Source organism: Python bivittatus, unplaced genomic scaffold, assembly GCF_059951505.1.
Source record: "Python bivittatus isolate LINGU-HERP-01145 unplaced genomic scaffold, Pbiv_v1 ctg000080_np1212, whole genome shotgun sequence".
NCBI lineage: Eukaryota > Metazoa > Chordata > Lepidosauria > Squamata > Pythonidae > Python > Python bivittatus.
Window position 1 is genome coordinate 15934081 of NW_028277035.1, and position 16908 is coordinate 15950988.

The 16908-nt window shown below is 36.4% G+C and overlaps 1 protein-coding gene across 1 annotated transcript; it reads left to right on the forward strand.

Annotated features, from left to right (window-relative positions):
• The first annotated feature begins 3295 nt into the window (after positions 1-3295).
• On the forward strand, positions 3296-16399 carry CCNG1 (cyclin G1). The gene is made up of 7 exons (XM_007435559.4): positions 3296-7659; positions 8802-9065; positions 10172-10425; positions 11487-11565; positions 11661-11759; positions 13688-13882; positions 15347-16399. Exons 2-6 carry the CDS (start codon positions 8802-8804, stop codon positions 13877-13879), a joined length of 888 nt encoding a protein of 295 aa, XP_007435621.1. The 5' UTR covers positions 3296-7659; the 3' UTR covers positions 13880-13882; positions 15347-16399.
• Positions 16400-16908: the final 509 nt, after the last annotated feature.

Consider the following 16908-nt stretch of genomic DNA (forward strand, 5'->3'; position numbering starts at 1 on the left):
GCTTCCCAAATCTAGGTAAATGATCCAGAATTGGGTAAAAGTGTTTTTTCTTTGGCTAACAACACCTGAATCCATTACCCAATCACAATAGGGACATTTAAATTGGCTTAAAGATTGCCATGTGTACTAAAATATATTTGAAAGTCTTCCAAAGTCTTCCTGTTAAGATGGAAATTGATGAAATTACCCATGGTAATTTGTTGAAATGACATAAAGATCATTCAATTATATTGTTTTTATAATGCAGGTAGTCCGCATGTTATGACCATTTGTTCAATGACAGTTCAAAGTTACAATGATGCTGAAGGAAGGGACTTATGACTAGTCCTCAAAGTTCTGGCCATTGCAGCGCCCCTGTGGTCACATGAACAAAATTTGGTCGCTTGGCAACCAGCTCACACTTATGACTGGTTGTCACATGATCACCATTTGAAACCTTCCCTCCAAGGAGTTCTCTACAAGCTTAAGAACTTCTCCCAGAACTCAAACAACAAAACCTAGGCATGTACCTTTTGCAATATCCCTCCTAAGCTACAATTTTACAAAGTTATAATACAGGGGATGAGCATGATCTCTCTAAATGGGAAACCAAGGAGTTAAGTCACAAGAGGAAGCTGGTGGATTTCACTTTAGGACCTCCAATGACCCTAAGTCAAGCACTGAATAAGGATTCAAGAGGAACTTGGAAGATATTATTTATGTATGAATATGGTTTTAATTGTATTTTAATTAATATTTATTCTTGTTTTTACTGTAAACCACCCAGAGTTGCTTCCTAGTGAGATGGGCGGTGACCAAATTTGAAATATAAATTAAAAAAAATATATAAACATACTTTCTTTTTCGGAAAGTTGCCAGCTTGTGACATAGACATTTTCCCCAAAGTCCTGCTGTCCTACCTCATCCTGGCAGAGTGTGTGTGTCTGTATGTGTGTTCCTGGGAGGGATGAGCAAAGAACGTGGGAGTGTATGCCAAGAGTTATATATTCTCAGCAGGATCACCCAAGGCATGAAGGTCATCCCAGCTGCCCAGCTAAAGCATGCGGGGATCAAGATTGGGCAGCACCAATATAGGAAGATGCAGGAGATAGATAATCACTTTAGTGACAATGGCAAAAGTATCAATTCATACTGCATGGGAGAAGAAAGCGGTAAACCACTCCTGTATTTTTACCAAGAAAACCACATGGATAGAAAATATTAAGTGACTGACAATATAGTGCCAGATGATGGGCCCATCATCTCAGATGGCACTCAACATGCTACTGAGGAAGAGCTGAGGATCTTTCAGAGTGCTAATGTTGTTTATGATGCAGCTAGATTAAACCTTTTGGAATGTTTAGTTTGTTTATTTATTAATTAAATTTATATGCCACCCATCTCCCCCAGAGATTGCTGACTGAGATTGGACACTTTCAGTCAGAAGATCACACTGTTTATAACTCAGGACATGAAAAACAAAGAAGGAATGGTGTTGCTTTTATAGTTAGGAAAGGTAAAGCAAGAACAGTACTTGCTACAATGCAATGACTGAATAATATCTATATTATTAGACTTTGTGGACAACCCTTTAATATGACAATCATCCAAGCTTATGCTCCAACCACTGATGCAGAAGAAGAGGAAGTTGATGAGTTTTATCATCGTTCATTTTGAAATCAACAGAACATGCAAGCATGTGCTGTTTGTGATTGGAGAGTGGAATGGCAAAGTTGGAAACATTAAAGAGGAAAATGTAGTTGGTTTGTATGACTTAGGAAACTGACATGAAGCTGGACTTTACAATTTCTGCTACTCCAATGATTTCTTCATAGATAACACTGTCTTCAAGCAACCAAACGATACCTCTATACATGGACCTCACCAGTATATAGAAATTAAATTGACTATACTATTGCTAAAAGGAAATGGAGGAGCTCAGACATGGCCAGGTGCTGACTGAAACAGATCACAAACTGATCGTGTGCAAGTTCCATGTTAAGCTAATGAAAAAGAAGAAAGCCAGTCAGTTTCCACAATATGATCTTGAACATATACCCACCATTTTCAAAGAGAACATCAGGAACTGTTTTAAAGTCCTGAACTTCATTGATAGAAAACCAGTTCATTATGGAATGAACTTAAAGAAGTCATTAAGGATGAATGTGAAAAGAGACTGCCAAAAAAAAGAAGAAAGAGAAGAAAGCAAACTGGCTGTCAAAACAAATCATGGAAATTGCCAAGAAGAGAAGAGAAGCCAAGCCAAGAAAACAAAGTTCTCAGGAAGGAACTTAACAAAGAGTTTCAGAGAGCTGTTAGAAGAGACAATAAGCAGTATTACAACATCTGTAGAGACACTGAAGGTGGAAACACACGGAAAAGCAAGGAACATCTTTCAAAAGATCTCTGAATTCAGAAGGAGGTTCCAATCTCAAATTGGTTTGCTAAAGAACCCCAAGGGACAGATAGTAACTAATTCAAAATAGATCAAACTAAGATGGAAGGAGTATACTGAAACACTGTACAGTAGAGATGTCAGAATCCAAGATACCTTAGAAGATATTCCCTACTTTTACAAGAACCTCTAGCACAAGAAGATGAAGTTAAATCAGCACTCTGATCATTAACAAGTCGGAAAGCTACAGGAACTGATGCAATACCCACTGAAATATGGCAAGCAACAGAAGAAGAATCAGTAAAAGTTCTAATCAAACTATGCCAGCAAGTCTGGAGAACAGCAGAGTGGCCAATAGATTGAAAGAAGTCTATCTACGTTCCAATACCAAAAAAAAAAAAAAAAAAAGTGTGAGAGAGATTTAACAGTGTGTGCAAATTATCAAACAATACAGGTAGTTCCCAGGTTAAGAACGCCCGGTTTACAGGTGACCCATAGTTAAGAACGGAGCCTACTGTAGCAAAATTCAAGTTAAATACACAATTATTTGAGTTAAATGCACAATGCTTCAAGTTCAGTACACAATACTACTTGTACACCATTATACAATAATAACACTGTTCCATCTTACATACAAATTCAACTTAAGGCAGACTTTGGGAATGGAACTTGTTCTTAAACTGGGGACCACCTGTATCCTTAATTTCACATGTTAGCAAAATAATGCTTAGGATCATCCAACACAGATTAGAGCTGTACATAGAAAAAGAGATGCCAGATGTTCAAGCTGGCTTTAGAAAAGGTTGAGGAACACAAGAGATTGGATAACTGAGAAAGCCAAACAATACCAAAAAGAAGTCAGTATGCGCTTCATTGATTATAGAAAGGACTTTAATTATGTCAATCATTGTATACAAGTATTCCACCTTTAAAATATCACCTGAAACAAGTTTAACTGGGGTGAAAGTTTGAAATAGATGCACCAATGCAATCTTCATTCCCTCTGTGAGAGGAAACCTTTAGGTTTTGGGAAGCTGATAAATGCCAGCTTAACATTCATTATATGCATACCTTTGGTTTTTCTCTGGGATTCTTTTTAAATTCAAGTAATGCAAACAATAATCTATTATTTAAAAACAGGTTGCTGAATGTCTTTGCCCAAAGTAATTTGTTTAAATTACCACAAAATAAAATTGCCCCTTGGTTTGCACTTAATAAAACAAAAATTGAATGCAGACATTATCTGAGATGTGTTACAATGCCATCCTTCCGAGAAGCACTTACAAGACTACAGTTCCAGCAAATGGCAACTAGAGAGAGCTGATTTCTCTTCTTTTTTTCCCAATAATTTTATTGAAGATTATATAGAACAGAAAAAATGAATACAAAAACCTAATACAAAATTACAATAAAAAATAAGAAAAAAGTGTAAAGAGAAAAAAAAATTCCCCCCACAAAAAAAGAAGAAACTTTCCCTTTCATCCCCAGCAAATATATACAACTCATCAATCAATCAATCAATCAATATTAATCAACAAAAGGTGTAAAGATTAACAAACATAACAACTTAAACATTTAATCATCCTTTCCATTTAACCACAGGCAATCTCAATTAATAATTAAATATTATAAAAAGATAAAAAATTAACCATTAATCATCACCCGAGATAGCAACCCATTATTAATCCCAATTAACAATTAAATGTTACAAAAAAATAAAAAAAACTATTAAACATTACCAAAAATAGTAATCCCTTATTTTTATATCAAAAATAGTAATGTAGATATTGCAAACTAATCCATTACGTCCAGTCAGACATTTCCAAAAAAGAATAATCCAGGCAAAGTAACCATTAAACATAACAAAAAATAACAACCCATTTCTTAACCATAATCAAATAACCATTTTTGTATTTTTTCTTCTGCCTCCCATCAATCCTTAAATCCCATAGATAAAATTCCAACATCTGCTTTCTTCTATTATCCTTCTCTTGTCTCGAAATCCTTGTCATCTTTGTCCATATGTCCATATGTAATTTTTATATAGCCACTCCTGTAAATTTCTTATATTCCAATATAAACGGGTAATCCACATCCCTCTTTTGATATATTTGTATACCTTTTTTAATTTTCAAATGTTCATCCAATTCCATTTGTAAATCCAATATTTCCATATCTTTCTTATAGGTTATAATTTTTAAGTCCACATTAAAATCCATTTCAGTTATCTTCCAAGGAGTTTGGTTTTCTTCAATAGCAACTTTTGATTCCAATATAGGGTTAAATAGTCCAAGCATTTCTTGAGCCAATTTATAGAACATTTCCTTTAAAGTAGCCGTCTGGTGCTCTCTGGTGATTAACCTTCAAAGCTTCATTATCAGGGCAAAATATAAACATGAATTCTTTTCCAACATGAGGCTCCTTTTAATTAACTTCCAAAGTCTTACTTTAAATCAATTTCATCCAAATTTTTAATGTTCAAAAAGTTTCCAAAAAGCAACATTATATTCCCCCTTTTGTTATATATTGCAAAAAAATAAAGAGCTTACAAAGCCGGAGAGGGCCGATTTCTCAATATCCCATATTATATGCACTTCTCCACTTGCTCCAAGGAAATTATAGAAGATTTTACTTATTATTTATTGTACTGCCCTATTTCTCCTTCAGCAGGGGGAAAATTTCTGGAGCCCCTTTTGATAAGAAAAATCATTTTGGCCTGATTCATATAAAATTAAATATCTAATGAATTTAGACAAGGAGCCACTAATTAGCAAGCTTTGCACAGGCTGCTGCTAAACAGAGAGAATATTTTATCAAAAGTTCCTAATGGTTTTTTTTTAATATTTTACCTGCTGTAATAACCCTGTTTTAATGTTTTTTTTACTGATTTTTGTACATTTAAATGTATTTTATTAATGTTTGGCTGCCTGCCACTTTTGTGCAGGTTTTATCTTATTTGTTATGACTGATGTCAATCATGTCGAGCTGTGGAATGTGCTCCAAAAAATGGGAATCCCCAAATAACTGATTGTCCTCATGAGAAACTTACATACAGGTCAAGAAACCACTGTCTGGACATAACATGGTGAAACAGACTGGCTCCAGGTTGGCAAAGGAGTGTGACAAGGCTGTATATTCTCCCCTTATTTATTCAACCTCTATGCTGAAGATATATGGGAAGCTGGATTGGAAGATGAGTGTGGTTTTAAAATTGGAGGAAGAAGCATCAATAATCTGTGCTATGCTGATGACAGTACCCTGATAGCCAAAAATGCAAAGAATCTGCAAGCTCTAGTAATGAAAGTCAAAGAGCAAAGTGAAAAAATAGAACTAAAATTAAATATACAGAAGGCCAAACTAGTGGCAACAAGTAGAACATCCAGCCTTACAATTGGCAACTAAGATATCCAAGTGGTGGATAGCTTCTGCCTTTTAGGATCAACCATAGGCAGTAAAGGAACAAGCAGTCAGGAAATACACCACAGACCAGCACTTGGTAGAGCAACCCTGGAGGCCTTGTTAAATATATTCAAATGCTGTGATGTGTCCTTACTTACAAAGATCAGAATCGTACAAACCATGGTGTTCCCTGTGACATTCTATGGAAGTGAAAGTTGGGCTTTGAAGAAGCAGGATAGGAAGAGTTTCATTGCTTTTGAACTTTGGTGTTGGAGAAGTCTCCTGAGAATATCATGGACGGCCAAGAAAACAAACCATTGGATCATTGAACAAATCAAACCCAGATTTTAGGTACAGATGACCAGGCTCAAATTATCCTACTTCAGACACAGTATGTGAAGACTCAGCTCTCTAGAGAAGGCTGTGATGCTGGGAAAGATAGAAGGAAAGAATATACGAGGACAACCAGCAGCAAGGACTCAGTTATAGTGTTGATCGGTACACTGTTGGAAGACCTGAAAGACTGTCATGGAGAAAAATCTATTTATATGATCACTAGGAGTCAAAAACCACTTGATGGCACATAAGCAATCCATCATTCAAAACATAGTCATTTATCTGGGAGTAAACTTTTCTGATCATAGTCTTATTTCTGAGGGTGTAGGTAACTCTCTGTTGCTTATATCCTTTCCAAGGTATCTGCTAGAAAGGCTATTTGCAGCGTGCTGTTCAAAATCATTCTCCTCAGACCCTTTTAAAAGCTGAAGAAAGCAACAGCCTAGGGGTTGGCAACAAACTATGATTTTGTGTGTATATTCCTACTAAACCAAAACCTAAAAAAAAGCATCATGGTTTAATGTACTGCATAAATCCAGCCAGCTGTTTCAGTGATTTGATGATCTATCCCTCCAAAGGCAGCAACTTATTGTCCATTTTCAATTACAGTCTTCATCATGGGGTGCAAACTGTTAAATACAGTATCCCTGTCTTCCCCAATCACGCCCTGTGCAAAAGATGTATTGTTGCCTATACATTACAGATGGACAGTCTGTCACTGAGAGGTAACTAACATTTACAACAAGCCTGTAATGTAGTGCAATTCTATTACTCCCATGCAGCAGATTGGAATGATCGTCACAGCCATCCTATCCGATGTGACCTGTGCGAAACGAACGCTTGAATTAATATCGCCTGTGACTGTTGTGTTTGTGTAATACCTTTATTCACTCAGTCGTGCTCCGAGGGATGATAAAGCAGGACTTGTGGAATGGGATTTCCTCTCCTTGGATCGCCTCAAGAAAACATATCCCGTACAAATCCACCGCAGCTTGAAACGAAAGTTAACTTTCCTGAACAACTCCAAGGCCTGAATCCCGCCGAACGCAGCGACAAGCGTATTTATCTGCCGGTGATCGCGGTACCCGAGATGCATGAAAAAAGTAAAGCGCCACAGACGCTCAATTTTCCTACATAGCTGATAGGATTCCCCATATAGCTTCTCACGCCCCGCTCCGAGCAAGTCGCGGGACGGGAGGCTCTGATTTGTTCACCAGATCAGGACAGTAGCCAATCGGAGGAATCCTCATTTCTTCTATAAAAGCCGGGGCGGAGTTTTTAGAGTAAGCCGTAGTGGAGTCTGCGGGATCTAGTTGTCTCCGGAACAGAAGGAGAGGCGGGGAACCTTCGCGTGCCTTACTCAAAGCTGCGGCCGTCACTGCTTGTTCTGTGCTTTTGTTAAGTAAATGAATGAAAGGCTAAATTATTTGTTTTAAAGAAATATCTGGAGGTCTATTTATTTTAAAAATCAATAGTTTATTCTTTGTTTCAACTCCGACTCGGGTTATCCGAGGGGTCTCCGACCGCCTGTGTTTTTCCTGGAATAAAAGGTAAGGGGCTGGAGTTCTGGGAGATGGGCTATTTATTTCGCCATAACCTGTGTGCTACTGGTGGGTGGCTGTCAGCGGATGTGTCGAGAGGGCAAGCCCAGACATGTCTTCGAAGTTGGTGTCCTTAGAGTAAGAGATTACTGACTTGATGAAGTCTGTTTAAGTGTAATAATAGTTCCTGTGTCTATCAGCTGGAATAACGCAAACTAAGGAGAACAAGAAGTGAAAGATTTCCCATTCATATCCATATTTTCCAAATAAGGATTCCCGAAAGGAAAGTGAGAGAGATAAAGCCAGCTGTGGCAGAGAATATTATTATTAAAATGTTACTTGTTATATTTATGTTGTTAAACTTGGCAATACTTAACTCAGCCTCTCCCAACCAAATGCCCATTTAATTCTGCTAGCCCCTTGGCAGTGCAGTCAAGCCCAACACTTCTAGAGGACGCTGGATAGTGGCAGGCTAATTTAACGGATCTATTATGTCAGGATCTTCTAATAAATTATAGTTGACCTTTTCCTACGGGAGAAAGCGAGGAACTTCATAGGGAGAAAGTCAGAATGACATTCACAGTAGTGCTCTGTAGCTAATACAGAGTTAGTGGACTAGTAAATAAATCTAAATCTTTATCCTATTGTATGTGTTGCTCTCTTTACAGTGTTTTAAAGGCTTAAATCATAGGGCATTTATAGTATAAAAATAGTTTTAAATGTTTCATTTTTAAAAACCATAAAAAGTATAGAAATATAAGTGAAGGTGTGATCAGGATAATTTATTTTATTTATCAGATTTTAATATGAAAATACCTGTTTCACTGTGGATACAATGGCTCTGTTACAGTTATAACTTTAATTCACATTTGCATTTTCAAACCTCTTCAGCGGCTCAGCTCCGTATTCAATTAATTATTCTGACAATCTCCACCCCCTCAGCTCACATTTTCCCTCCTGCTAAGCTTTTTACCTGTGCATTTTGCATTACTTCTGCCATATGCATGTTACATATGTAGTTAAAGAGCACAGAGTATGACTTGGAGCAATGTCTCTGTGGCTTTACTGCTTTGTAAAAGGCGGCAATATCAAACACAAACTTCTCTAAGTGTTTTGCTTGAAGCAGTCCTGATCTAAATTTTGTATTTCAGATGATTGATACATTTGCAACAAATGGGACTCGGGAGTTACTGCTGCAGCTGAATGTGTTGCTTGAGCAGGAGTTAAGGTATCAGCCAAAGCTCTCTGGCCTGAGAATAATTGAATCAGCTCATGATAACGGGCTCCGGATGACGGCGAGGTTGAGGGATTTTGAGGTGAAGGACCTGCTTAGTTTGATTCAGTTCTTTGGCTTTCGCACAGAGACATTTTCTCTTGCCGTGAATTACTTAGATCGTTTTTTATCAAAAATGAAGGTAGGTCTTTCGACTATGAAGTTATAAGCCTATAAGTGATGTTTCTATTTTGACACAAGACTTCACAAATTGCTGCTAATTTGCTTTTTTAGTCTCCAGCTGCCAAGGAGAATTTTATCACTACAGCATTAGTTTGTAATCTTAACATACAGTTATGCCATGTAAATCTTATTAACTGGCATCAACACTTACTTTTAGCTGAATATAGTGGATGAATAGCTCACAGGAGGAGCATTTATAGCAGAAGCTATAGCAGCTTGTATGGTTTAACATCATTACAAATACCAATTACATTTGGACATTTCAGGATACTTAAGGACTAACAGGGGAACCATACTATGACTATCTAAACCTTTTCCTTGCCAGTCTTATTAAAGCACAGGAGTTCTTTTAATTTGGGTGAATACAGATCAGCCTTCCTCAGCCTAGTGCTAGATTGTTTGACTGCAACTCCCATAATTCTCATTGAGTCTGGGGATTCTGGAATCTGTAGTTCATCATAGAAGTTTGGCCTAATGGACCTTTCTGTTGCCTTATGCAAAGTATGTTGCTACAAGCTTCTGTATATATTTTGGGGAGGGGGCTTAGTGGATTTATGTGGTCTTTAAAACTTCTGGGTTCTTCAATGAAACAAAGATGAGGGAGGTTCCAAACAAGTGTATCCCTCTAATAACATCTTTTAGAAAGTGCTATTTTAGATGTGTGATGCCCTTCAGGCCTGTATGCTGAGCTGAATTGTCTTGAGGGGTAAATATATAAATGGTAGGTGCTTGACTGATGTTGGACAGCAAGGAGTGATTGCTTTACTTTCTGAAACAATAGAAGCATTAATGGCATTGTGCCAGAGCATTGGTTCCACAGTGGGAATTCCTGTTTTCTTGAATAAACGTAAATACACTAGAAGTTTAAAACATAGGATAGAAGAAAATAGCTAAATGATTGACTGCTTTTTATTCTATGTGAGAAAAAGTTGCTATAAGCCCACGCTTAACATTTTTGAGTTAAAAGTCCCATTGAGTTAAATAATATTTACTCTGGTAGGTTTGTAGTCTCTATGCAAAGCAGGGATATTGTAGACTTCAACTCAAAGTCTTTTTTTCTTCTAGGTACAGCCAAAGCACTTGGGCTGTGTTGGGTTAAGTTGTTTTTACTTGGCTGTGAAAGTCATGGAAGAAGAGAGTAATATTCCATTAGCTACTGATTTAATCCGAATAAGTCAGTATCGGTTTACTGTTTGTGACCTGATGAGAATGGAGGAAATTCTTCTAGAGAAGCTACATGGAAAAGTAAAAGCAACAACTGCCTTCCAGTTTCTGCAACTTTATTGTTCAATTCTGTGTGACAGCATTAACTGTGAAAGGTAAGTTTCCTTTTCAGGGCCAATTTGGAATTGACAGTTCCTTTAAAGCAAAGATATAGGTTTATAGAGAAGAAATGTCCTAGTGCCCTAGCAGGATAGTAAATATCCAACAATCTCTTCAGTCCCTTATTAAAATAATCTGGTTGTGCATTTTCAATTCAGATTTTAACCATGTGGTGAATGCCCCCACAACTCATGCAAAAATGCATTGCTAGATGTACATTACAGCAAATGGACAATCTGGCTTTAAGAGATATTAATATTTACAACAAGGCTGTGATGTGGTACAATTCTATGATTCCCCCACAGCAGGTTGAAATGTTATAATAATCCTATCAGATTTGAGCTATCTAAAATAGCGTTCAATAAATATCACTTATTATTTTTGTATAATACTATTATGCACTCTGTCATGTCATCATGGTTATTAGAGTAGTGCTTATGGAGTGGAATTATTTTTCCTTGCTCCTCAAGTAGTAACTTTCTGTCAGTGGCCTTTGAGGTTTCTAGAGAAACATCTCTCATAGAAATGTACCTCATCTGCATGCAAACAAATGCAACAGAGTTAACTCTGTTTAATAACCTGAATTACTTGAATTCTGCAGAATGCAATGGAAAGTGTACTTATCTGGCTTTGAACATGGTATCAGAACTGGATGGAGGAACCAAATGAAAACCAAAAAACCCCCAAAACAATAGACACTCAATTTTTCTGTGTAGCCCAATCAGCAAGATTCTGAACAAGAGTTTGATTTATCTACCAAAGATTCTCTTCCTTGGTTGAATCTAAGCTAGGCTTGAACTACTGTTGAACTTGAATATTGTTTTTAAATATGCTATGATTGAAACACAGTTGTATTTTGATGTGATTTTGTAATTTATGAAAATTTAAAGCTGTGGGCAAATATTAGGTAATGTATTTTTGATTTAAGCTCAAATATTACTTTATGACATTAAGTTAGCTTTTTATATGTTATAACTTCTCAGTTTATTTTTTGCTTTGTGGTAATCCTTATATAGAAATATTGAAAACCAACAAATTAAGCCTTGTTTTATCACAGGAACAATCATCTTAATTTAGAGAGACTTGAAGCCCGACTAAAGGCCTGCCACTGCAGAATTGTTCTTTCGAAAGCAAAGGTAAAGACTCTGATCAATTAGCAGTGATCAATTCAGCAGTTAGAATTTTGCAAAAGCTTAGCATAATTGATCTTAATTATTTTGTCTTCCACTAGCCTTCAGCGTTGGCACTTTCAATAATGGCTCTAGAAGCTGAAGAGGAGAAAGTGCCAGAATTGATGGAAATAATACAATGTCTGCGAATACATTCCAAGGTAGACCATAATTAAATGTTTGTCTGTTTGATGTCATTAACTTTGAATTAACTTTGTTTTCTTAGAAATATTATGACTGACTTGTCAAGAGGCTAAGTATCATTCAAGGATTGCTTTCATCTAAAAATGTTTGGTATGGTTAGATTAGAGGAAGAAGGAAATAGCTATGTAGGTGGCAAGAGAAACTGAATAATTTTCAGGAGAACCCTTGCTCCATTGTAGCCTGACAGTTTTGGAAAAAATCTTTTGTGAAGCTATCTCAAATACATGTTTGGGGCCACAGTTTCAGTCCTTTGTAAATATCTCTGATAACACAGTAGCTATTTTGCAAGCATTAAAATAACTTATTTGCCTTAACTCTTGTCACAGCAAATTGTGCAGTTCAGTTCTCATTGTTTAATTTGTTCAGTGGAATTGAGTAGCTGGCTAGAGTTCCATGTAGAAAATCCTTTTAGTGCCTCTTTATTTGGTCAGCAGAATGGGAGTTAAAGGGCAAACCTGACACTAGGAAACAGGATATAGTTCTGGATTAAGGGTGCTGATATTTGGACAGTGGTGAAGGGCAACTTTAAAAGTTTCCACAACTTAGAGGTTTAGTAGTTTAGAAACCTTTTTGGAAGTGTGGTGAAATTCATAGACTAATTCATAGATTAACTGATTTGTTAAATTAGCCACACTATGTGGTCCAATATAACGTACTAAATAATCCTTGTTTTTCAAATCACATATTACAATGTGTGTATGTTTATGGATTTTATTTTATTTGATCCACCTAGTTATAAGCTGTTTAAATCTTACCTTATAGTACAGAAATCCTTTTTTCTTTTTAAGACAGAGGGTCTTAAATTGTAATATCAAAAACATAGTTCTAATTCTTTAGCAACAGACTTAAAATGTCAGGGTTTTGATAACAGGAACCATGTTTCCTAAAGACCACCTGTAGAAAATTTCAAGTCTTTAGAATATTTCTCTGTTCTAAAAGTGTTGAGAAACTTCACATTATTCAATCTGCTGCAATGAAAGGGTTGAGTGGGCTTAATTGTAGGAAACATACTAGTTCGTGTTTCTGGGCACAATTCAAAATATTTGTTATGACTTTTAAATCCTTAAACAGTTTGGGTTCACGCTATTTAAATGATTGGATTCCTACTTGTGAGTGTACTTAAGTCTTTAAACCTTTTAGAAGGGCCCTTCTCTTGGGCATTTCACTATTAGAGATGCATTTGGTGAGAGTATGAGAGAGGGCCTTCTCATTAGTTTCTTCTAGATTTGGAACATTTTTTTTTGGAATATATTTGGTATATATATGTAGATATGAGTATGTTGATATATACATTTTAACTCCTAATTTTTTCTCTGATGCATAATTATCTTTCATTGTAAATCACTAACTTAATACTCAGTCTCATTTTTGAGAAACTTGTTATCTCAAAATATATTGCTTTGTTATATTTTTTTTCTAGACACTGATATCTCAGATAACTTTAAAAATACAGTTCTGCAACTTTTTATCCTTTATAATCTTAATCTCTGGTGAATCTTCATTCTAGAATTCCCTTTTTAATTATTTACCTAAATCACCTTGCACATTATTTTTTTCATGACAGGTACTAACAATTCATTGTGAACCTGCTTGGATTTTGATGTATCGTCCTGTAATAAATCAGTTTTTAACCTCTTATTTACATTTCCATAGTTTTATATTAAAAATGCTTTCTTGTCATAAGACAACCTAAAATGGTCTGAAGTAAACTAAAATTCGGTATTGAATAACCATTTTTAAGCTTACATGATAAATGAAAGCATGTGTAATTGTTTCAGTGGTATGAACTTTCTAGGTTATGTGTCACCTGGTTATCACTAACATGTATTTTGCTGCTCCTGAGTGGTACTGATTGGTTTTTAATTTCCAAATTTGTTTTCTGCAGATAAATAGTAGAGAGTTTTCCTTTTGGAAGGAACTTGTGTCAAAGTGCCTCTCAGAATATTCCTCAAGCAAATGCTCCCGGCCAAGTGGACAAAAGCTAAAATGGATTGTATCTGGTCGCACAGCCCGGCAACTGAAACATAGTTATTACAGAATTGCCCATCTTCCCACTATCCCAGAAACTGGTCCCTGAAAGGTAAGTTTTCTAAAAGTGGTGTTGACTGAGCATCATAGGAATAATTCATAAGCTAGAGCATTAAAAAATTATAGAATATTTAACTATACTGACTTCTTGAGTTGAAAAAAACTAGTGTAAAAGTTGCAGCACTTTTTTTTAGGAATCTGGAAGATGTAATTCTGTAAGAACAAAAGCATCTATGTCTGAGAACTAATCTCTAGGTATCTCTAAGGAAAATATTGAAGGCCTATTGAAATCTAGTGTCAATTTTATACTCTCAAAGATCCTAATGTGCTTTGCTATACAGGTGATCCTTGCTTAACAACTGCCCTGTTTGGTGACCGTTCAAAGTTACTGTGGCGCTGAAAAAGTACCTTTATGACAGGTCCTTGAACTTATGACTGTTGCAGTGTCCCCATGGTCACATGATTGCCATTTGCAAGCTTTACAGCCGGCTTCTGACAAGCAGAGTCAATGGAGAAGCTGGTAGTGAAATTGCAAGTCGCAGTCATGTGATGTCTCATTTAATGACTATGTTGCTTAGTGATGGAGTTGCCAGTCCCAATTGCAGTTATTAAATGAGGACTACCTGTATTGATCCTTTGTTTTTAATATATTTGCATGCATTCTTCAATCTAAAATGGCACAAATACTGTTTGTAGTAGATGGCATGTAATAACCAAGAAGTAAAGCCCTAAGCAGTGAGAAATATGAATTTTGGGCTTTCCTATTGTTGGTATACATACAAATGCGCTCGCTTACCAACTGCTTGTGCAGTGACTGGTTAGGATGGTGCTGAAAAAGTAGCTCTATGATCAGTCCTTGAACTTGCTGCCAAAGCGTCCACGTGGTCACGTGATTGCGAATCAGGCACTCAATAACTGGTGCACATTTACAATGGTCACAGCATCCCATGGTCATGTGATTGCCGTTTGTGACCTTCACAGCCAGCTTCCAACAAGCAAAGTCAATGGGGAAGCCTGCAGGAAGTTGCAAGTCGTGGTCACATGATGTCTCGCTTAACCACAGCTGGAACTGACTTTAAGTGGGAGCAGTCATGTGATGTTTCACTTTATGACTGCATTGCTTAGTGATGGATTTGCTGGTCCCAATTGTGGTCAGTAAGTGAGGACTACCTGTAATCTTAAAGAACTCTATTAATGAGAGAATAGAGAGTTCATCTTTGCAAACCAGGAACCCTCCAGATATTTTAGGCTTTCTTTCCAGTAAGTCCCTGCTGATTTGGTTGTTGCTGGAGGGGGTTTATGACAGTGGACTCAACAAAGATAAATATAGATAAACAGTTTTGTTCAACAGCATAAAAATTGAATAGTGGAATAATTAATGGGAATTTTCAAAAGGGATAAATTCCTGTTTGTTCTTTTAAAAATTACTACTTGTAAACAATGTTAATTCAACCCACTCTTTTGTGTAAGCATATTTTATGTTACAATAATAATTTTAAAACTTCTTTTGATTCAGGGGCAATCCTGAAGAAGAGTGGATGGGACATTGCCTGGCAACATATGTTCAACTAAGCTTCCCTGTGCTGAAGCAGAAACATTGTTGGATACTTCTGACCTATGGAAAGTGTGATTTCATGAATATTAAACTACAGCCACATTTTTTGACTCTGAACCATAGGACAATATAGCATGTTGCCATAAGGCTGTTCTTAACCCTCTCAAAGTTCTTAATAAAACTGAAGACATTTTTACAAAACAATACTTGGGTCTAAAATGCAAACAAGTCAGCTGATTTTGTTTTTGTCTGCCTCTGGAAATGTGAAATGTGAGTAGTAGGGCTTGATCCTTAATATTCTTCTGAATGCTGCACTTCTGCACTAACTGTTGGCTGAAAATGAGCATAATCTAGATATATTGAGAAACCATCTCTAAACTAATAAAACATGCGCATAGTACTCTGGTGAAAGTAGGAATGTTAAAGGAAAGCATGCTGCATTATGGTAATGATTGATAGGAAACAGTAACTTAAAATTCCAAATGAATCCAAAATTAGATAATTCCTTTAAACTGTGATGCACATTAGAAGTTTGGAACTGAATTAAAGATATGTGGGCCCTAGATTATACTGCTTGCAAGTGCCAGATTTAGTGATCTGTATTTCCAGTGTGTTGAAGTAAAGAATACTTTTTTTTCTTTAACGTAACAAGTATCAGCACCGTTCAGATTCTAGCAAAATGTATTTGAAAGAAGTCGGAAAGTAATACTCACTGTGGAAATTAAAGCTGATTGAAGAATGCAAGTCAGGCACCAGCTGAGAATGTGGGCAATGTCTAAAAATAGGATTAACATTCTAGATCTAGCCTGCAGTGCTTCACCCTAGCCTTTAGTTCAGCTTGTGTGGACCAAAATTGGTGAGACAAGTTAAGCATGATTTGAGACCTCTGTGTTTCACTGCGAACCAAAGCTTACTAATTTTACTGCATTTCCCTGGTTGGATTAAACTTATTTTAGTCCTTGCTATTAGAAGCATAAAGTTTTACATCAGTGTTTCTCAACCATGGCAACTTTAAGATGTGTGGACTTCAACTCCCAGAATTCCTCAGCCAGCCATGGCTGGCTGGGGAATTCTGGGAGTTGAAGTCCACACATCTTAAAGTTGCAAAGGTTGAGAAACACTGTTCTATATGTTTGTATTTAGCATACATTTCGGGAATGTTTCTGTGGTTTTGGATTATTGTCAAACTTTCAGTAAAACATTGCGTTAAATGGACTTCAAAGAATAGAATTTAGTGTTATGCCACTTTAAGCCATTTTAATTGATGATTTTTTCAACTTGAGAATGTTTTCTACCAGTGTATACTGCATTGTTCAGCCAAAAGTTGGAATGGGTTCTCCTAGGAAGAAAGAACTCCTGCAGTGATGCTAATAAAAACTAGGCAGGATTAAATTACTATTTTGCTCATTCTGTTTATAATTATCAGTTGATTCAAATGGATAGTTGAGATGGCTAAACCAGAAGAAGTTAAATTTGTGCATCGTGATTTCTTGAATGTTAAATGGCCTAAGGAGGCAACAGTT

Excerpts from the sequence above, each read along its gene's own strand:
- CCNG1 (XM_007435559.4), top strand. The coding sequence starts at position 8,802 with ATGATTGATACATTTGCAACAAATGGGACTCGGGAGTTACTGCTGCAG. Across the intron at positions 10,426-11,486 it reads GACAGCATTAACTGTGAAAG|GAACAATCATCTTAATTTAG; the intron begins GTAAGTTTCCTT and ends GTTTTATCACAG. Across the intron at positions 11,760-13,687 it reads GTCTGCGAATACATTCCAAG|ATAAATAGTAGAGAGTTTTC; the intron begins GTAGACCATAAT and ends TGTTTTCTGCAG.